The 23,640-nt window shown below is 38.4% G+C and overlaps 1 protein-coding gene across 2 annotated transcripts; it reads left to right on the top strand.

The window, feature by feature from the left end:
- The first annotated feature begins 42 nt into the window (after nucleotides 1-42).
- Nucleotides 43-21,537, top strand: orc1 (origin recognition complex subunit 1). 2 transcript variants are annotated; one of them, XM_012961277.3, is made up of 18 exons: nucleotides 43-138; nucleotides 1,240-1,355; nucleotides 2,499-2,623; nucleotides 4,018-4,196; nucleotides 5,028-5,397; nucleotides 6,404-6,695; nucleotides 7,302-7,412; nucleotides 8,054-8,146; nucleotides 9,099-9,297; nucleotides 9,890-9,987; nucleotides 10,740-10,841; nucleotides 11,530-11,701; nucleotides 12,730-12,837; nucleotides 13,737-13,886; nucleotides 14,294-14,413; nucleotides 14,720-14,886; nucleotides 19,157-19,244; nucleotides 21,197-21,537. In XM_012961277.3, exons 2-18 carry the CDS (start codon nucleotides 1,258-1,260, stop codon nucleotides 21,389-21,391), a joined length of 2,667 nt encoding a protein of 888 aa, XP_012816731.2. In that variant the 5' UTR covers nucleotides 43-138; nucleotides 1,240-1,257; the 3' UTR covers nucleotides 21,392-21,537.
- Nucleotides 21,538-23,640: the final 2,103 nt, after the last annotated feature.

Here is a 23,640-nt window from a genome sequence, read left to right as displayed (position 1 = left end):
GAAGCCACTCCTGCGCCAGGTAGTGACGTCACTTTGCCAGACTTTGCTGGCGGGAAAAAGTGTTCCAGTTCTAAGCGGAGGAGATCAGTGAAGCTGTAGAGTGAGAGAAGGACGTTCTAAACAGAGAAGAGTGACAGGGTGAGCAGGGGTGGTGTTTCTGAGGCAAGAAGTAGCTTTGTGTAATATAGAACCCTAACTTATTTGGTTTGGAAAGCCACTTCCTTTCTGTGCTGAGCTGGAAGCAGGTAATGTTATCCCACTGTAAGGTATGCTGCGCCTGTCAGCTGGGCAGGAAAGTTACAACTCTGCTTTGGCTATGTTTTTGCGCGTTCCACTCGGAACAATATGCAATATGTTTATTTCTGATCATTTATTTCTGATATAAAATCTACGGGGCAGGGACCTCTATCCTCTTGTCAATTTTATTCTTAACTTCTTGCAACTGTACCTTGTATCAATTTGTATTTAGTGTTGTTGTACTTTGTATTCATTTGTTATAGTCATATTTTAATGACCCCCTGTTGCATTAATCTATTCTACATACATACATACATACCCCCATGTAAAGTGACCTTTATTCTGGGCAGGGTGTGTGAAACCAGAGGGATCTGTTAAACAACTTATCCTGACATACCAAGCATGTGCCTTTATTTACTCATCTTCAGATAACTTTACTCTACATCTGCAGATGTTTTCTATCATCAAAAAAGAGGTGCTTAATATGTAAATATTTTGTTTTAATAGATATGTTTTAAAATTAAACACAGATAACTAAACAAAAAAAAAATGTTTGTGCACACATCCAAGAAGAAATTGGAGGGAATATTGTTACAGGTAATATAGATAAATAGTTCATTATGCAGGAGAAATGTTAAATACCCCCTTATTGATCCATAAGGTGGGAGTAACGGTAAAATGAAATGTTCACTTTTGCTATACAAGTAGAACCCCCATTTTAAGTTTTTCCGGGGACCAAAAATGGTGCAAAATGTAAAATCAGGGAAGTTTATTATGTGCTATATATTAGTGGGACCACAACCAATGGTGTAAAATGCAGGGAAACTTAAAATCAGGGGATGTAAAATTGAGCTTTCACTGTATCTGCCTTGTTTCATAGAAAAAAGAATATCAGAACACATTTTCAAGCAAACAAATGCTTATTGATAAGTGTATATTATTCCTCTGAGTAGTTATGGACAAATGTTAAAAGTAGTTGTATAATGTGTTTCTTGATTGCAGGTTTTCTGTGCTGAAGTCATGACCAAATATTTCACCCGGGTGAAAAAATACAGAGTCTATGCCTGGAAAGGGAGACCATCCATAAAAGACAGGAAACTACTGAATCTACATTATGGGTAAATATAAGTAATTTTAACATCATTAAACACACTAGGTAACATTATACATCTGGAAAGAGATGCTTGGTGTACAAATATCTCAACTGGTTTCTTCCCATGGAAATCAGCCTTTCAATAAGAGGAACATGGCAGCACACCTGTCGCCTGTCAGTGGATTTGCCATGCTAAGGCTGCTTTGGTAAAATCTTAATGCTAGGCAATGTGTTTCCATATCATAACCTTAAACACTAAAAGCCTGTTGACATGCTGTCGTTTTGATAGCTGATGACATAGCTCCCATGTCTTTGGCAGAAGTCTAAATAAAATGTAAACTCTTGAAATGCAGAAATATAAAATTGCTCAAAGTGTTCTCCTAAGCACTTTTTTTTTTTTTTTTATTATGACCATCTTCTGGTCACTTTTACTGTGTGGCTACAGTCTACTCAAAATTAATTTCCTTAGAAAAGGAACATCTGATCTTACTCTGTTTACATAGAAAAGTTATGAATGTAAATAGCAAAAGTGTTTAGAGAAGAGCTTTAAGCAAAGTTACGTTTGTTTGTTTTGAGATTTACATCTTTTACTGTGAATGTTCACATGGGTGTAGGGTAATATAGTGATAAAAGCTGTTAAGGAGATCTTAGCATCCTCACTATTGAAATCAATTTGAATCAGATGCTGTACCCATCTACCTTCCGAATCATGTAAAAATCAATTTGTAATTTAAAATAATAAGCAAAAAATGAAATCTGTCTGGGAAAAAATAGAAAGCATTCGCTACAACTTACAGTTTTCCTTTAATTTATTAAATTCTGCTTCTTGTGTACTGGAGTGGAAAATGCTAAATGCAGAATAAAAATTGGTCTTGAACAAATGTATCTTAGTGTATATGTTCACCCCAGCTGGTGCAAAGTAGCAGGCAGAAAAAAAGTCAGTTACCACCCACCTTGCACGTGGGTACAGTGAATTTGTCTCGATTGTACATTGAATGGCAGCATTGAATGGGATGGTAGTTCGGGGAGATTAGTCGCCCGTGACAAGGGAGATTTGTCGTGGGCGACTAATCTCCCCGTGTGCCAGAGCCCTTAGTGTCATAAGAAACTTACATGCATTGGTTTGTTGCAATTTGTATGTACCTATTTTATCTCCTATGTGTTTCAGAGGGCTCGACATAAAATCAGAAGGTACTGGGTATATAACAGTAACTCCTGGAGACTTTGTTCTGATAGAAGGGGAAAATGAGGAGAGGCCGTTTGTTGCAAAGCTCCAAGAATTGTATGATGATGGTAAGGAAAATATGTGTTAGTAATATAGTAATGGTAATAAATACTCTTAAAGGTGGTTTCCTTTCACTGCTGCTCTTTCCTGTAAAAGCAGAAGAAAAACCTTGTTTAAAGGGATACTGTCATGATTTAGTTTTTTTTCTAAATTACGCTGTTTACATAGCAAATCATACACTTGACCATTTAAAATGTTATTCTTAAACCAACAAATGTATTTTTTTAGCTGTAATATTGGTGTGTAGGCAGCCATCTCAGTACATTGTGCCTGAGTCTGATCTTTCAGAAAGAGCCAGCACTACACATTAGAACTGCTTTCAGATAACCTATTGTTTCTCCTACTCCCATGTAACTGGAGGAGTCCCAAGCCGGACTTTGATTTCTTCTTATTGAGTGCTATTCTGATATCTACTGGGAGCTGCTATCTTGCTACCTTCCCATTGTTCTGCTGATCGGCTGCAGAAGGGGTGATATCACTTCAACTTGCAGCTCAGAAGTAAAGTGTGACTGAAGTTTATCAGAGCACAGGTCACATGACTGTGGCACCCTGGGAAATGAAGAATAGGAAATTTCAAAATTAAATATAAAAAAAAAAAATCTGTGTTTTTGAAAAACAGATTTCAATGTTGGATTTTGCTGTTGAAGCTCAATTACGGTAACGGATTCCTTTAATAAGATTTACAGTATGATTTTTTTTTTTTGCCTATATGATTGTAACAGTATAGCATTTCAATACATATTATGGATATATCACACACTTTATTTTCTTAAAGTGGTCCTTTTTCATAATAAAAGAAAATGTATTTTTAAGGGACTATCCAGCAACATTTTTAATGATTTTAAAGTTATTTGTAATTGCTATTGAGTGCAGTATTTGTTTATACCTTCCTGTTTTCTGGGTCTCACCTTTGGAACTATATAGCAGAAGTCAATGGTCCTCCAGGTATATTAATTAGCTGGCTTCTACTGTTTCCAGAGTCAAAGCAAGTTGGGCAGAGAAATAAATAGCCGGGGCAGATATACTTTCATTTGAAATTACATATACAAATAACCAAACAACACATTTTAAATTAAAGTTGTGTTCTTTTGTTATTCCAAGAAGTCCAAGCCCAAGTTTAGGCTAGGGAGTTCCAGGGGAAGCAAAGTTGCTGGAAAGCAAATGCACAGGCTTTTTACTCTGTCACACTCTGGAGGGCACAGTTTGCACCATTAGGGCAAGCGCACATGAGGGTACTGCCAGCCTGTGGATAAGCGCAGGCACAACGGGCATATTGTCAGTGCTTTACCCGCAGGCTGACAATACACCCCATGTGCCCTTGCCCTTAATCTTGATCTTTTACTAAATAAATAACGTATAAGTACAGGATTTATAATATATGGTGTACCTTCACTTTTTCAAGGAAATGAGAAACACACAAGTAAGCATGCCATAGTACAGTGGTTTTTACGTTATGAAGAAGTTCCATACAGGAAGCGAGCCCTACTTGGACGGGAGCCTCATCAACAGGAAATATTCCTATATGATGTCCCTTCCTGTGAAAATGATATTGATGCAGAGACAATTATTGGACGTGTTGAGGTAAACTTTTTGACTCTGGAGAAAAAGATTAGAAAAGAAAAGAACATAACTGAAGAGGCTGAATGACAATCTGTGGAAACTGTCATGTGATACAGACAACTTGCTTATATAAATTACATATTATATTTTATAATGTAGAATTATAATTTGATTGTGAGTACGTGGCTTATTTTAAAAATTGGAGATAATGGTAATGGCTGTGATAAATAGAAACATGCAGGTGTACTGCAGTTGTGACTTAAAATCTGGAGGAGAATATAAAATCCAAAGACACTATTAAGCACAAAAATATTCATTCTTTCACGCTCATTATAAAGTTAAAGGAGAAGGAAAGGCTAATAAAGAGTTAATCTCACGCTGCATGCATACCTTCAGTTGTCTCAATAGTGCCCTTAAGTCTCCCCATATTTCACCTGTTCAGAAGATCTGAAGCCAGACAGGAAGAAAAAATGCTGAGCTGTGTAACGAAAGTTCCCATAATTCCTCACTCCTGCACAGACACCCTGACCAAGTGTACATGCTCAGTTAGTAAGACTATGCTTCCTGCTGAGTGGCTCAGATCCACATTCCTAAGGGAAGGTGGAGTGAGTTCTTAGAATTCTTGAGGGAGGGGGAGCAGGAGAGAGCTGAAAGCTGTGTGTATCTGGCAGAGGAAAACAGAAACAACTAATCTTTTTACAGAGAAGTCAGTACAGGGTTTCTGTGAGTGCTTATGGCTGTATTTACATAGACCTTTCTTATAAAGCTTACTTAGTTTTTACCTTTACTTCTCCTTTAAATGAGAAATTAGGTGTCTTAATGTTGATTCTGTGAACTTAATATCATCTTTAGGTAACTCAGCTGAAGCCAGAAGACAGTTTTCCTGTACAAAAAGATGCTGGATCACTCTTTGTGAAGCTGTCATGGAATGGGAAAGCTTTCAAGCCATTAACATCCAATGTTTGTCATAATGATGGAGTGATAGCTGCAAACCATGACCTAGAGGATCATAATTCTTTGCCAAAGCCCCTCTTCTATCCGTTAGAGGGAGATATTGCTGAAAGCAAACAAATTACTCGCAGTGCTTCAAGGGGACAAAAAAATGAGGCAGAAGTAGAATCAAGACATTCGGCCTCCAAGAGCTCCCATTGCAAGGAGAGAGGAGTTCAAAGAGTCTCTACGACCAGCACTCCTGGAGCTAGAAAGAAGCTGCAGCTCAGTAGTATGTTTTGAAAATTTTTGCATTTTACTGTTAAGATTTATTTTAACCAATTATTCATGGTAGTAACTTTGGCAATATGGTGATTGCAGATAAGAAGGTTAATTTGCCTTTTTCTCTCTGAGCAGTTGATAATGCATGCAAAAGCCTTAGAAAATCATAAAAAGATGTCCACTAGAATACTATTTTTTTTTTTTAAAAAAATTTGGAAATGCTCGGCAGCGGAGTGTTGGTTATGGGTGTTTAAGTGGCTAAGAAATTGTAAACGCAATAGTTCAATTTTTCAGTCCAGTAAATAAACTACTGTACATGTTTTATCTATAAGATTTTTTTTTTTTTAAATTGTTTTTTTTTTTTCTTACTAAAAATACCTGGTGTGCATCTATATTTGATGTTTGTATATAAACTACCTCATCTTGTTCATTGATTTATTTTATCTAGTAGTTGCACTGGGCACTATTTTTTAAAAGAATAGTTCCATTGTTTCCCCCTGAGTGAGTGTAAGCCGACAGTTATGATTGAAGAAATACTTTTTTTTTAAGTGTCCTTAAAATTTTGCCTTAAGTACACTGCCATTTAAGACGTCAAACAATCACAATAAGAAGCAGCTTTTTGTATGGGGGATTATTTATGTTTTTGATACATCTCTGTAGAGGCTAGATTAACACTAGTTGTCACTGCTAATTTTGTAAGGAAATGATAACACAGTAGATCCACAAAGCTTATTGCAAGTTCAGGCAAGGCATAAATTGAAAATTTAGCCAAATACACTACATAGACAGAAACTTATAAGAAAAGTAAAAATTATACATTCACCTCTTGATGTTCCTGCAAGCAAATTGAAGAGAAAAATGACAAGTAAAGTATACAGGAACAAATATGAGCAGCACAACGAGAGAGGCTTTTAGTAGAGTAACTAGATTAGCACTTTTGCCAAAGGGCAGCTATTAGCTGACAGTAAGTGGACAGAAATAAGTAAAAATGCTATATTCTTGTCTTTGATAATTAGGTCCAACAAAGTCTGGAGTCCCTGGCCTTGAACAAAAGGACAACACGTTGGATAAGGAGTTCAAAATCCTGGAATCCATAGCTCCCAAGCGGAAAGTGGCATTTAGTGGAATTCCTGATTCACCACCAAAGAAAGTCAATGGTGACACTCCCAGGAGCACTGGCATCTTGCCATTAAAGGGAAACACAAATAGTCAGACAACAAGACACAGTTTAAGACTGACTCCAATGAGACGACCTTTGGAACAATTATATGGCAGTCTGCCAAAGGACCAGAGTTTGGGTAAAATCTGGTAAATATGGATGTAACACTATGTTAATAACATACCATACCTCAGATCCAACTTCGCTGTTTGCATGGCATTTTATAACAAAAAAAATTGTGTTGTATAGATAAATGTTAGCTCTTCAATTTCCATGACTGTTGAATAGCTTTACTTCCTGTCCTGCCTTATGAATTTAGAGTTTTATATAGTTCTAACTGTAAACTGATTTCTGTTTGTTGTAATTTTTTAGTTGCTTATCTTTCTATTGCTACCTTTGCTTCTCTGCTATGGTCAGTGACTTAAAGTAGAAGTGAAGGCATTAATATATCATAGAGTCTCTGTACAGGATCCTCAGCACCCCAACCAGATATCCCAAAATGGCCCTAATCTTAAAAAGCTGGAGAACTCTGCAGTGGGGTTGGTGGGCACCATCTTTGGCACTGCTCTGCACAAAAATAATTTCTTGTTTTGAAGCACAGTTCTTCTAGAGGATTCATATTACATTTTTCCCTTTGGGAATAACCTAAAAAGTCTTGCATACTTTGAACATTGCTTTGTGTTGCATTCATCTGTAATATTAACAGCAGGTTAATTGCTTAATTAAATAAGGATTATGCATGTGTGCTTTCTTAGCATAGAAGCGAATGGAAATAAAGCTGCTGATAATGAAAGGCCTGTTAAGTCTAAAACACCCCAAAAACTGGAACCCACGCCAAAGAAAAGTACATCTCGGCCTTCAAAAAGGTAATATCCTTATTAATGGTGCACTTTTTCTGAGTCTATAACACTTATGAAAACCTTTTAAATCAATTCAGAAAAAAACATTCAGTAGACTTAAGTATTTTATATACAGCAAGCCTGTGTTGTTTAGAGCAGGCTAAAATAATACCTTTTCATATTATCCTGTAGATTTATATTAATGTTAATTTGTATTTAAAAAAAAAAAAGGTGATACATCTAAAAAAGGAATTTTATTCCTTGTTATGGTATTTAATTTTGTCCTCCTTCGGCCAAGTGCCTCCTCTGTGTGGTGCTTTGGGGTGCAGGGTAATAATGAACACGTGCATCAAATACCCTGCAACCAAATGTATTATGTGCTTGAACTTAGAGAATGCAGACCATGCTGATGAAATCAGTAATTTAGGGCTGTTTTGGGTGTCCTGTTTTAAGCTGCATATGGCTTTTGTGGTCGGAAGCATCACAACAGCCCTATATACCAAAGGTCTAATTAAAATTACTTTTTTTTTTAAAAATGTATTCAGGGCTACAGTTATCCTTTAAGTGTAAAAGATGTTCTTTTTTGCCCAATCATATCTTTGAGAAAAATGTTGCTTTTTTTTTTTTTTTTCTTGCTCATTTGTTTTCAAAAATGTCTATTTTCACAGGTCTGAAGAAGATTTTGAAGAAGAGCCACAGACCCCCCGTTCCCGCAGGACATCTGCACGGATGACTGCAAACAAAGTCCGTGCACAATTAAAGTAAGTAGCTGCTTAATATGATATAACTAAAGCTGCTTTATAATTGTTTATATAAGGTAATAAAATAATTATTATGATAGGGGATTGTTAGAGTAAAACTAATGCAAAAATTTACATGTGGGAAAAAAATGTTCACTCCCACAGATACAAAATATCTTGACAAGTTAAACAGTAATCTCTGATTTTTAAATTTACAGATCTGCTTTATACATAAGCAGACATGGTGATCTGCATGTGTGGTCAAGGAAAGGAGCAAACACTAACCTTAACACTAGTAATATATGTTGCATGTTCACACTGCCATGCTGCATTTGGTGGTGCCTGATTGCTTGCTTTGTCCCAAGCAACACAAAAGAAGAAAACTATCCTGGTTTTAAGGATTTTTAAGGAAAGGTAAAAACTAAGAAAGCTTTATCAGAAAGATCAATGTATATACAGCCATAAGCACTCACAGAAGTCCTCTAAAAAAAGAAACAAAGGATTTCTTGTCTTGTTTTTTTTGTAATCATGCTCTTGGGTATCTGACTTCCTCTCTCAGAAAAATCCTTCATTCCTGGGGCCAGAGTCTGAGCAGTTCTCTCCCCTCTCCTGCTCCCCCCCCCTCCCATAAGAATTCATAATTCTCACTCCCCCCACTCTTAGGAATGTGTAATATGAGCTACAAGGGCTAGAGCTGCAAGCAGGAAGCTACTTAAAATGGCAGCTGCTATCTTAAACAAACAGAGAAAGCTTCTAGGACTCTTTACTCAGGTATAGTAATGCTTTCGGCAGAATAGATTTAGCGTTCTAGGTGGCACTAATGTGGTAAAATGCCAAAATTACTTTCCTTCTCCTTTAAGGAGAGAAATACAATTCTTATTCCTCTTGGCATTAAAAAAAATGTAAACTATGAAATAATGTAATACAGGACTTTAGACTTAATTAGCATTAATTAAATGTCTGATCTACGCAGGGCTTTAATGGACAGTGATGAAGATGTTGATGAGGACAAAGACTTTGTTCCAATAAAAGAGACTTGTACACCCAGTGACAGTGAGGAAGAAAATGAACAAGAGCAAGTGCCATTAAAAAGAAATGTAAAGAAAGGATGTGCTACACCTAGAACACCAACCTCCTCCAGGAAAGCCTCTTCAAGGACACCCAATAAAACAGTGAGTTTTGCAGTGCAGTCTTGCGCAATCTGCTTGTCTCTTAGCTTTCTCACACAGCTCTTTAAAGGAGAAGGAAAGTCTAAGTCACTTGGGGGTGCCAAAATGTTAGGCACCCCCAAGTGACTTAAATCGCTTACCTTTTACCCCGGGCTGGTGCCCCTGTATGGAGAGAACAGCACCGGCCCGGGGTAGCAGATCGCTTCCCTCTTCCTTGTTCACTGCGCGCGCATGCGCAGTAGAGTGAATAGCCAAACTTTGAACAGAGAAGTCGGCGTTTCACTCTACTGCGCATGCGCCTGTCCCGGACATTTGCCAGCAGCGCGAGTAGGAAGGAGGAAGCGCTCGATACAGGTACCCTGGGCTGGTGCTGTTTTCGGGGGCACCAGCCTGGGGTACAAGCCTGGGGTACAAGGTGATTTAAGTCACTTGGGGGTGCCTAACATTTTGGCACCCCCAAGTGACTTAGACTTTCCTTGTCCTTTAAACCACATGAATAAATGTTTTCTGTCTGGTATATTATAGAGTTAAACAAGGATGTTCTACATATTATTTTTATTTTGTTTGACTGAAAAATGCTAATTTGTTTGTTAAGCCTAACTCCAAGACACCACATTCCGCAACTCCTAGAATTCCAGAGAGAAACCAACCAGTTAAAAAACCGAGCAATATGCTGGAAGAGGCCAGGATCAGGTGAGGGAATCTTGATCTAAACCTCCAAACCTCTAATGTGAACTCTACCAAGGTTACCAAAACTTAGGGGTAGATTTATCAAAATAGAGCTCACCACAGAAAAATGTACCCACTTTTCATTCATTCATAATTTTACATTTTGTGTAGTATATAATGTGTTTTTCAACTTTTTCTTGTAATTTTATTCCTTGTGAAATGTTTTACTAGCCATATTCTACTGTTAAATTTACATGCATAGCTTAAATAAGTAACACATAGCTTGTGTGAGGAGTGCAATTGCACACACAGCCAAAATTTTGATTTAAAAATCAGAATATACTAATCCTGAAGTTACCAGAAGCTGCTATTTGCTGCTCCTGGTAACTAGCTGGCTGCTGCCACCTGAGAACAGTCTCTCAACCCTCCTAATGGCAGCAGCGCCCCTGGCCTGTACAGTTCTATTTATGTACAAACTGCAGTACCAAGTTTACTTTGTTTAGAAACATTTAAGCAGAACTGTATCAAAAGGTCTGGCAAAATCCAAGAAGACAACATCTGCTACAACCCCACTGTATTATGTTCCTACTTCATTGTAAAAAGTAATTATGTTAGTATTATACAGATGTCTAATTGGAGAGATGAATGAAAACTCAGTGGGCATTTTGTTTTTGAATACAGGTGGTCTGTAAATGGTAATGTTCACCAGGTAAAAGCAAAGCATTTTATGATGGCCTACCTTTTGTTTGTACATATAGCAATCTTTTTGTTTGCAGGCTTCATGTCTCTGCTGTGCCTGAATCACTACCCTGCCGGGAGCAAGAATACCAAGATGTGTATAACTTTGTGGAAAGCAAACTCTTAGATGGCACTGGGGGGTGAGTAACATTTAACACTGCCAGTACTTTTAACCATCTACCTACAGTGACAGGCAGATACAGTTAAAGTTACTGGGTGGATTTCTGACCTAAAATGCACACTTAAGCTATTTCAGAGCACACAGTGACAGGTAGGAGCCTTAAAAGTAATTGGCAACAGGCACAGGTGGCATTGGCGTTTTCTCATGTCTATTACAGAAAATGAATAAGCTGTTCTGTTGCCTAAGCATACTACAGGTATCGGACCCCTTATCCGGAAACCCGTTATCCAGAAAGTTCCGAATTACGGAAAGCCTGTCTCCCATAGACTCCATTATAAGCAAATAATTCAGAATTTTAAAACTGATTTGCTTTTTCTATGTAGAAATAAAACTGTACCTTGTAATGGATCCCAATTAAGATATACATAATCCTTATTGGATGCAAAACAATCCTATTGGGTTTAATTAATGTTTTATTGATTTTTTAGTAGACTTAAGGTATGGAGATCCAAATAACAGAAAGACCCCTTATCCGGAATACCCTTGGTCCCAAGCATTCTGGATAATGGGTCCTATACCTGTACTTGAAACTGATGCTGCTGAAGTACTTTCAAGCACAGTATACCTAATGTATTACCCTTGTTAACTAGATTTTTTTGTGGGCTTTTGTACTGGATATTTCTTGACAATATGTGTTTGCTTTGCAGATGCATGTACATCTCAGGGGTACCCGGTACAGGAAAAACAGCCACTGTTCATGAGGTGATTCGTAGTTTACAGGAAAGTGCAGAAGAAGAAGAGCTGCCGTCGTTCCAGTACATTGAAATAAATGGCATGAAACTGACTGATCCTCATCAGGCCTATGTACAGATTCTAAAGGTGATAACAATCTATACCAAAACTTAAAAGATGATTAGCGCACCCTACATTTTGCAGAGTTTAGAATTGTGACCACTTGATTTGGAGTAGAATTTTTGTAGTTTCAACCCATCATTGGTTGCTTGGTTAAAGTTTTGTTTATTATACCTGACTGGATTAACTGCTGTATAATAGAAAGAACTTGCCATTTTCATGTCTTTTTGTAGCTGCATTATTTTCTAAAGCAGAAGGGTGCTCCTGGTTCTTTTCATAAACTCAATAAGCATCCTGGATAACTAAACCCTGCCCCAGAGAGTTCATATGTTCAAGTTCAGACAGAACTACTGCAGGAAATTCATTAGGTTGAAAAGCTACCTTATGTAAGCTAAACCTCATGTCTTCTGGTGACAGGAATATAGTCCTACAACCTAATTATAAGACGGTAGGCTTTCGAATATAGTTTAAACTTTGGAAATTTGCACCACTGCACTAATGTAGATTCTCTAGCACAAAGACACACAGGTCTGTTGTACAGTCAATGCAGTCTTTGTAAGGATAAAGTAACATGCTATATAGAATAACTTTTGGTTTTATTAAATGATTAGTCAGCTATAGGTTCTATTTACTGGGAAAACTTGTCAGAAAAATTGTCACCCATAGCAACCAGTCAGAAACAGAGATTAAAGTTCATTGTAGACTGTTGGTTACTGTAATGGGTTAGATTTGCCCAGTGTAATTTTTTTGAGCCCTAATAGATCAAGATATTATTGAAAATATACACCATATATGGCACACCTCAAGATGAATTAAAACATAACCTTTCCCTCCTTATTTAAATCCCAGTATATAACATATTTAATGTAAAGATGACTTCCCTACGAATCACTGGCCTTGTGGTTAAGGAGCAGTACATTATAAGTATGTACAGCACATTGAGTAGAGCACATACAATAACCAAAGCTCTAATCAGCACCAACACCATAACTATTTGGTAATAATAACTTGTCTTTACAAATGTATCAAAATAGCTTTTTCTTTGTTGCTCATAGCTCCTAACTGGTCAAAAAGCCACAGCAGATCACGCTGCAGCACTGCTGGAGAAACGGTTCAGCACCCCAGCATCTAAAAAAGAAACAACAGTGCTCCTGGTGGATGAGGTGAGGATATGACTTCACTCTTCTGGGTCAATCTTAGACTAGAAAATGCTCCCCATGTTTCCGAAATGTTCAGGAAAATACATGTGTCTTATTTAAATATTACTTCCCAGCCCTCCCTTCTTGTTGTCCTATCATCTTTGAAATATTTTAAATTAACAAAAACTGTATTACAAATGTATGTGAAGCAAAAGATAATGGCAAGACTTTTATATATTTTTTGTGTGTGATTAATTTTATGGCACTGCTTAAGAAGAGTGCTTATGCTCCACAGATTTTTCTGTAATTGTACAACAAATTATTCATTGTACATTGGGCAAGACAATACCCTGAATACGCATAACCATAGCCTTCCTTTGCTTGCTTTGGGATTGTCCTCAGGGTGCAAGCTTTTAAAAGAAGTGTTTTACACATGAAATATGACTCTTATGGGATTAAGAAATAAGACGCTAAATTTGCCCAGAACCAGTAACCCATAGCAACCAATCAGCAAGAAGCATTTACTGGTCACCTGTTTAAAAGCAAACATTGAATTGGTTGTTATGGGTTTACTGCTCCTTGGTAAAATTAGTGCCTTTTATTACATATGGGAGTAAGGCTTAGTGGACAGTGTATCGGCCCTAAGGAAATATAGGATTTGAATAACAGATTAAAGTTCTACCATTAATTACTGAAGATATCTATCCCATAAAGTTCTTCCACTAATTAAGATCATGAATGATGGAATTCTCAACTCTGCGCTTGAGTCATCATACATCAGTTCTTTCTTGTATCCAATCCTATGATTCTTTGTTAGAATATAGACTGTGGTTTTGTTTTGTTTTTTTAAGAAACATCTTTTAACATTTGCACAGTATGAACTATGTATATATGTTTTCATTTGTTTCTGCTCCCTTTCCAAGCTGGACTTGCTGTGGACAAGAAAACAGAATGTCATGTATAGTTTATTTGACTGGCCGACCAGAAAACATGCAAAATTGATTGTCCTGGCAATAGCAAATACTATGGATCTGCCAGAAAGGATCATGATGAATAGAGTGGCCAGCAGACTGGTTAGTGTTTTTCTTCCAGTTTTTAACTTTAGAATACTTTTGGTGGGGAGGGATGCATTGATTTCACAAAAAGGCACTCCTCTACATGCAAAACACAACTGCAACACCATTATCTAAAAAGGGCACTTGTGACCTGTAGAACAGGTATACTCGCACAACAATTGCAGTTTTTTTATTAACCTAAAAACAGAATGATAGAAGCCATTGCTGACAACTGAGGAGGTCTCGCATCCTAAATCAGTGTCAAATATACATGTGCTTCTAATTAACCATACCTACATCATTTGTAAAATATTCTGTTGACATTCTATGTGCAATAACTGAATATATTAAAATGGAATTACTGCACTTAACGAAATGTCTTTCAGTTTTGTATGATCTTAAAGTACAATGCCTTTTGTTTGTAGGGTCTGACCAGAATGTCTTTCCAGCCTTACACTCACAAACAACTGCAGCAGATCATTACTTCTAGGCTAAATCACATCAAAGCATTCGGTGATGATGCTATTCAGCTTGTTGCAAGAAAGGTCAGTGATGTCTTTTAGGGCTTGTAAAATTATTCAGTTTCAAAACAATGTTGATAAACTTCAGCTTGCAAAACAGGGAATATAGTGGTATGGAGTCCTTTATCTGGAAACCAGTTATCTAGAAGGCTCCAGCATAATTAAGATATAATTTCTTAAAAATTATTTCCTTTTCTCTGTAGTAATAATAAGGGAACCTTGTGCTTGATGGTAATTAAGCTGCATGAATCCATATTGGTGGTAGAACAACTCTGTTGCGCTTAAGCAACTCTGTATGCTTAAATGTTACCACTTAAACATTTATTTTAGGTGGCTGCACTGTCAGGAGATGCTCGCAGATGCCTGGATATATGTCGTAGAGCCACGGAAATATGTGAGTTTTCTTGTAAGATGGGTGACTCTTCATTGGTTAAGATGTCCCATGTGATGGAAGCCTTGGAGGAAATGTTTTCTTCACCGTATGTGACTGCAATCAGGTAAGCCCAATTAATGTTTTGGTTTTTTTTCTTCTTTTCAGTAGATCCTCCTGTGTGTTTTTATTGCACTTATGGGTGCTGGATGACAAATACAATCAGGATGCTTGTGCTCTTGTTGACCTGACTTCCAAACTATTGGGTAGCTGAATTTGGTATATGATTTTTTGTACCAAATCCCTAAGCATTAAAGACTGTAAAGACGCAATGGTGGCTACATAAAAAAAAAATATATACATTTATGCCTAGTTTATTTTTACATTCTTCACACACTTATGGTCCTTTTGGTGATAAGACACATTTACATCCATAGAATCATTACATTGTAAAATAGATCTGAGCAGATCATATGATAGCTCATGAACCTAAAGGTCCCCATACACGGGCCGACTATAGCTGCCGATATCGGTCCTTTGGACCGATTCGGCAGCTAATCGGCCCGTGCATGGGCAGAAGAGAGCTGCCTGGCCGACCGATATCTGGCCTGAAATTGGCCAGATCTCGATCGGCCAGGTTAGAAAATCCGGTCGGATCGGGGACCGCATCGGCTCGTTGATGCGGTCCCCGAACCGACTGCCCCATAAGCTCAAATGTAATCCGATCGTTTGGCCCCAAACGATCGGATTATTTTTTTTTTTTAAGTCCCTTGCTACCCGATATCGCCCACCCGTAGGTGGGGATATCGGGTGAAGATCCGCTCGCTTGGCGACATCGCCAAGCGAGCGGATCTTATAGTGTATGGGCACCTTTACATGTAGTATTCATGTGTTTTAAACAAAATCAGTTGTGGAGATTTCAGTCCTAAGATGCACAACTGTGAATTTTTCAGGGCTGTGGAGTCGGTAGATAAATTCTCCGACTCCTCAGTTTCTGATACTTAGACTCCGACTCCGACTCCTCTGTTTTTAATATGCTAATGTATTTTATACATCCAGGAAGGGGAAGGGGCACTTAAAACACAACTGAACTGATAATAAACTGATAGACAATTTTATCTATACTCCTACTCCTAATGATTTCCCTAGAATCCCATAGTCATGTTTAAAGTTTAAGCTAACATTACAGCTGAATTACAGCAGTTTTTCAAATGTTTTAAAGCTTCAGTCTTAAAGGAACAGTAACACCAGTAACCCCAGCTGTGTACCAGTGCAGGAACGGCTGCCCCCAGGGCTACACAGCGGGGTATTTTATATAAACTATAGTAGGGTTTCTGTAGCAAACACCCCAGCTGTACCAGTGCAGGAATGGCTGCCCCCGGGGCTACACAGCAGGGTATTTATATAAACTATAGTAGGGTTTCTGTAGCAAACACCCCAGCTGTACCGGTGCAGGAGTGGCTGCCCCCATACTACACAGCAGGGTATTTATATAAATTATAGTAGATTTTCTGAAGTAAACACACAGTGCAGGGCAGCAGCACATTATATTTTAGTTACTTTTATACACTTTCATTTTTTGGTGTTACTGTTCCTTTAAACCAGTGCTGTCCAACTTCTGCGGTGCAGAGGGCCGGAATTTCTCTAGCATACATGGTGGAGGGCCGCTAATGGAAGCCAGTTTGACCACTCCCCTTTTTGAAACCACACCACTTCAAACCACACCCATTTTATCACAATGGTGGTAGCACAGCAAAATCCCAAATGCTTGGTCCTTACTGTGGGGATATCAACCATCATTCATATGTGAAAGAATGATGTCATATTAAGATATACCCTTAAATTCCATATGCCTCCTCCTCCCCTGTGTATAGCACAGCAACCCCCAGTACATAATTACACACCTTAGGGACCATTTACTGACTATTTCCAACTGCTAACAAACTCCCACAACAAACCCCTGCCAGGTTCACCTCCCACAAGTAGCATAGGGCAAGCAGTGTACGGCACACACAGGCAGCACTCTGCCTGCCCTATGCTGTCTGTGTGTGCCATACTCTGCCTGCCCTACCCTGCCTGTGTGTGCCATACTCTGCCTGCCCAACCCTGCCTGTGTGTACCATACTACACCTGCCCTACCCTGCCTGTGTGTAACATACCCTCCCTGCACTATGCTGCCTGTGTGCCATACTCTGCCTACCCTATGCTCCCTGTGTGTGCCATACACACAGGTAGCATAGTCCAGGCAGTACCTGCATAGGTACCTACAGTCTGAGGTGTGAACAGGGGAACAATGTGGGTGATTACAGCCTGAGCCTGAGGTGTGAACACTGCAGGGGGGTGAACAATGCAGGTATTAAAAGGTGTGAACAACACAGGGGATTACATTTTTAAACAATACAGGGGAATTACATCCTGAATCTGAGGTGAGAACCATGCAGGGGGCAGTTAATCTCAGTACTGATACCATTTAAAGCTTACACAAAAGGTAAGCCATCAAAGCAGCCAGACAGGTGGGGGGCCACACAGAGGGGGGTCGCGGGCCTCCAGTTGGACAGCACTGCTTTAAACTATTGACTATCCATTCCCTTCACGTATGCAAGTATTTCTAGTCCTGCAAATTTCTTTTACTTAGTTATCAGTGAGAGTTAGGCTAGGTTCCCAGTGGGTTCCCTGTAACAGAGGAACTTGAGAGTGAGAGTTGGGCTAGGTTCCCAGTGGGCATTGGGTTCCCTGTAACAGAGAAACATGAGAGTGAGAGTTGGGCTAGGTTCCCAGTGGGCACGACACAGTGGAGCTGCCGCACCTTAACTGTGCGTTACGTCCCATTTAGTGAAGCAGTCAGTGAAAATCAAGCTTCATGGTCGCTCAACGTGTTAGTTTACGCACTGTGTGCATTGGGCTTTATTCTTATAGCAGAGAAGTAATTAATTTATGACTGTTTGTGAATTGGGACATTTAAACTTGCTTTATTTTTTTTTTATTCCCATTTAAATTTAGTAGGAGTCTGAGTCGGTTCATTTTTTGCCGACTCTGACTCCGACTCCAGGTACCCAAAATTGCCTCCGACTCCTCGACTCAGACTCCACAGCCCTGGAATTTTTGGACGTATATGTACTATTTTGTAGTACCAAGTTTGTGAAGTACTATAAATATCTTTGCTCCAAAAGTATTATTTCAGAATGAGTAGTTATTGCTTTCGCCTGACACTAATTTGTAATGTAATTTGATTTAGGAAAATGGTTTTGTGACTTTTGCTAAATTTGTTAACTTATCTTTGTCCTCATGACTGTGTGTTTCTTTTGGGCAATCCCATTAAGCTTTAGGCCTGGTGCTTTTTGAATGATTTTCAAATAGAAATCTTGTACATTTTTTTAGGTAAGAATTCCTTAAAAAGCACCAGTGATCTTATGTGATTCCCACTGGACACAATGGACAGCAGAGAGGGAATTCAGATATTTGGGCGCTTTGTCTCTAGGTGGTTGGTATAACAATGAAAAGTAAGGGGGGGGGGTAAAGCTTATTGTAGACAGGTTAGGCAGAAGAACTGCAAAAACATACAGGAAGTAAAATTGGCTCCAGATAAAATTGACTGTAGTGTGTGAATCTTATAGGGACTTTAGATTGTAAGCTCCACTGGGGCAGGGTCTGATGTGAGTGTTTGTGTAAATGAAAGCATTACCAAATATGTTTCCATGCATATATAAAAAAAATAAACAAAAGTGTATAATAAAAAATAAATTGTAATATAATAAAATGGTGTATATATGTGATGACCATATCCCTTTAATAAGGGCGTTCATTTGTTTTTTTAACAATTTCAAGTTTATTAGACACAGTATGTCCAAGACCAGAAGGCATTTTCAGTTGCATTTTTAAACAGTTTAGCACATCCATATTAAAAGTTGTATGTAGTATACATATACACAGTTTTCACAACCCCTCAAATGTCTGCAGGAAAATGCCGCAAGAGGTACATGCAAACCTAGTTATGTCAGTTGTAAAGCATAAGGGATCGCTTGGGCATGAATTGTTCTTACTAGTAGCTTCTAGTTAATATGCATGCACGCATTTGGACAGATCCTTCTATCAGGCATCATGGAATTCAAAGAAACTACCAAAACCAGTGGTTCAGTTCCCCCTTTTTAAGTCCAACATTTGGTCAGGCCTGTCTATTAGAATTCAGCAAACTGGCCATTCTCCCCTAACCTCACCTTAACTGGCCTTTTCTAATGGCTAACCCAGTCACTCCTCTGACCTAGGTGGGCAGCCCCACAATTTTCGAACAACTTCCTTAAACTTATTTGCATTTGTATTCTTTACAAATTAAAATAACTGCCATTTGCAAAAATGTGACAAATATATACTGACTTTTTCCCTTTTTTTTTTTTTTTTAGAAACTCTTCATTAATGGAACAGACATTCCTGCGTGCTGTAATTGCTGAATTTCGCAGATCTGGACTTGAGGAAGCTACTTTTCAACAGGTACTTTTAAAGCACTGCATTGTTGTTTATACTTATAACAAGCTGATCTGAAAAGGCAGCCTCACATCAGAAGCATTGGGTGTAAATCCTTTACCAGCTTACTCACCATTATGTGAAAGTAAAACAAGATGGCCCTGACATCTACGATAAGTGTGTAACATCTAGAAGTGCACAAAAGCTGTTATTTTAATTGAGCAGTTTTCAGGTAAATTAAAAATGAACTGACAGAATCGGAGCAGCTTGAGTTGGTAGGTGGGGCCTCCTACTCTGACATTTTCGGGTCACTGCTTAAAAAAAAATATTGTAGGTTAAGTTATGCTACATTTAAAGTAAGACAAATGTTGCCTCGCATGGCAGCAGCAGCATAATCCTGTTTGAAGTGCTAGACTTGGGAAGTGTTAAAGCAAGATGAGCAAACAAACATTACCTACATTCTGCTAACAAAATAAACATTTTCTACTGAGCCCCGTGTGTAAACTAACACTACCATAAATATAACCACAAAGCATTTCGATTTTTTTTTTCCCCTTAAATCACTGCATGATTCTCGGCTTGGCAGTGACTGTACGTGGCAAGCACATACATTTGTCTATGACCAGGTCTTCAAGGAGCTTAGTCCACTCAGCTATAGAATTTTTTTTTTTATGTTTTGACTTTAGTCCATTACTAAAAAGGCCACAGCTAAGTTCCATGGGCAACTATTGTACCATGCTTTTATATATCTGCTACAAAAGGGCTATGGATTTTTTTGAAACCTGAATAATGGTCATGTCCTTGGCCTAGTTCTTTATACAAAAAAATAAATTGATACAATGACTAGCTAGTCTTAAAAAGCATCACGGAACTTCTGCCATGTAAGGTAACACTATTTTATTTATAATGTGGTACAGGAGTTAATGGCTACATCTGCTGGCATTACGAAAGAAAAATTGTATTTTGGCACATGGCCTACATGTTTAATGCATTACGAGGTAGGCTATGTTGGCAGTAAAAAATTCTTCAGAAAATTCTTCTCTTAAGTACTGTGAAAGAGGACAGGGTATTCCCAGGCCCTGATTTGTGGTGAGGCCACAAAGGCCTGGGCCTAGGACGGCATAAACATAGGGGCAGCATGCCGCCCCGCCGCACGCAAAATTTAAAAGTTTTGCTCCCATACGGAGCAATGGGGACCTCTCCCCACTGCTCCATTTGGGAGTTTTAACTTTGGCACATGCGTGTTCGCGCAGGGGGATATGGGGGCGGCCTTGGGGCGCCCCATGTATAAATCCGGCGCTGGGTATTCCATGTTTTTGTAAAATAGCTTTAAATCTAACCCAAAGTGGCAAATGTAATCCCAATCAATTTCTGGTAGTTATCTTATATCATCGTAGGCGGCCCCTATCATGCCATTGCATTTTTTCTTTGGAAGTCAAACCTTGCCTCCAAGAAATGCATTGTCTGACAGTGTTCTCCTCCCCCTTGATAAAAATGTTTTTTTTTTCTAATTGTTTCATATGAATGATCCGTGCAGCCCCATTTTAATGACACTACCACAATCTTCTCATTTTGGCAACCATAACTTCCCCGTCTGAAACTAGATCACACAAAGATATATTTTGTTATTCTGCTGCCACAGCCATATCATTGTGTTTCTACGTATGGATATTTTTTATATATTTATGAAAGTATTACAAACAGGTCTAGAACCATTTCAAGAAATCATACACATTTTTTTGAAAATATCAAAGGAGCTGTTTATGAATATGCATTATCTACCACATAGGCACCTGTGGGCTTCTCCAGGAACAGACTCACAGGTGCCTTTAAGGTAGGTACAGCCCTGACTGACAGTTGACTGGAAAGACACTATAATAATCTCAGGTAGTTGTTCATTTAATATATTATGCTTGAATCCTTGTTGATGTAGGATCATCTTTAATATTTGTGGTAGTAATCAAAGCTGTTTGTTACAGATATATCGACAGCATGTTGTGCTGTGTAGGATAGAGGGACTGCAACCTCCTTTGATGTCAGAGACCATGGCTGTGTGCCATAGACTTGGAGCCTCCCGACTTCTTCTGGTGGAATCAAGCAGAAATGACCTTCACCTAAGAGTGAGGATAAATGTCAGTCAGGATGATATAATGTATGCCCTGAAAGAGGAATGATGTAGCATTTTTCATCTGAAAATAACACTGGCAATATAAAAAAAAATTGTATGCCAGTTTTTAATATTTATGGACTATTGTGGCATTGCTTGTGGCAAAACTATTTTTATTAATATTATAATAAAGTTTGTGTATATTTTGTTTTATCTGGATGTGATGTGTACATTTTCTAGTTTCCAACACAGCATTCATTCATTGTAGACTAAGCAGCCTTTTTTAGTCAATAGGCAACTATATTGGAGGAGAACAAAAGGAATATGTGGCTTAGCCTTTGATCACAATAGTACGTGTAGAAACTGAACTAATGTTGCAAATATGAACTGGATGAAGTACTAAGCATGGGTTATAAAACAGAATATCAGTACCTAAGTAGAATTGATATTATGTCAGATGTCTAAATTTTGTAGCATTAATAATTTTTATATATGTATATATTATGTCTCTTCCAGAGGCCTCCCTCCTGAACCCCAACACCTGCACCCTCCAATACTCTCAAAAACAAGACCTCCATGCATGTTGGTCAACTTGATGTCCTAGATTAGCATAATTCTGTTTACATAGTTACATAGGGTTGAAAAAAGACCAGTGTCCATCAAGTTCAACCCATCCAAGTAAACCCAGCACACTTAACCCACACCTACCAATCTATACACTCACATACATAAACTATAAATACAACCACTAGTACTAACTGTAGATATTAGTATCACAATAGCCTTGGATATTCTGATTGATCAAGAACTCATCCAGGCCCCTCTTAAAGGCATTAACAGAATCTGCCATTACCACATCTCTAGGAAGGGCATTCCATAACCTCACTGCCCTCACCGTGAAAACCCACCTACGCTGCTTCAAATGGAAACTCCTTTCCTCTAATCTAAAGGGGTGACCTCTGGTGCGTTGGTCGTTTTTATGGGAAAAAAAGAACATCTCCCATCTGCCTATAATCCCCTCTAATGTACTTGTACAGAGTAATCATGTCCCCTCGCAAGCGCCTCTTTTCCAGAGAAAACAACCCCAACCTCGACAGTCTCACCTCATAGTTTAAATCTTCCATCCCCTTTACCAGTTTAGTTGCACGTCTCTGCACTCTCTCCAGCTCATTAATATCCTTCTTAAGGACTGGAGCCCAAAACTGCACTGCATACTCAAGGTGAGGCCTTACCAGGGACCTATAAAGGGGCAAAATTATGTTCTCATCCCTTGAGTCAATGCCCTTTTTTATACAAGACAGCACTTTATTTGCTTTAGTAGCCACAGAATGACACTGCCTGGCATTAGACAACTTGTTATCAACAAAAACCCCTAGACATGACCACTCTCCTTTAAGCATCTACAAATAATTAATATTTAGTGGTTGTTTTACTACAGGTATGGGACCTGTTATCCAGAATGCTTGGGACCTGGAGTTTTCAGGATGATCAGGATAAAAAATAAAAATTATTTACCTTTTCACTTTAACAAAATCAGTACCTTCTACTTGATTCCAACTAAGATATCAATCCTAATTGGAGGCAAAAAAATCCTATTTGATTAATGTAATGCCTTCTCTGCTCCTATCAACAGATGCAGAGAAAGTGATAAATACAGTAAACTAGGACTTTGTTAGCACTAACCCCTTTGGGCATTAAAATGGCTAATTTACTAAATCATAATGACTAAGTGATTTGTGACCAATACAATTATAATATAAAAATTGTATTGTCAACTGAGGGAGACAGTGAGCTACTGAATGCCTCTATTCTGTGCTTGACCTAATAAAATTTCCTCCTACATGGCTTCCTGTGTTTTAAAGGCTGCCATACCTAACCAGACCTCACAGATAGAATCAACATTCTGACAATACTACAAGAAATTATACAGCATTAATTCCACCCAGAAGGAACAACATAGTAGCAATTTCAGAGAGAAAAACCAATAATATTGCAATAAAAATAAATGATCACCCTTACAGAGATGGAACCCCACTTGTAGAAACAAAACTCAGAGAAGCCATTAAAATCCCCAATATTTAAACACCCCTTAATTGGCAGTTCTCTTCACCTATGGCAGTGCTGTCCAACTTCTGGGGTACCACTGGCTGGGTTTTTTTCTGACCTACATGGTGGAGCAAGGATAATGGAAGACAGTTTTGATCACTCCCCCTCCTTTTTTTCTTCACTATTTCCAAATGGCAACAAACTCCCAGAACAAAAACCTGCCAGGTTCACTGCCCACAGCCAGCATAGGGCAGGCAGAGTATGGCACAC

This window comes from Xenopus tropicalis, chromosome 4 (assembly GCF_000004195.4).
Source record: "Xenopus tropicalis strain Nigerian chromosome 4, UCB_Xtro_10.0, whole genome shotgun sequence".
In the NCBI taxonomy this organism is placed as follows: Eukaryota; Metazoa; Chordata; class Amphibia; order Anura; family Pipidae; genus Xenopus; species Xenopus tropicalis.
This window is presented reverse-complemented; position numbering and strand designations above follow the sequence as displayed.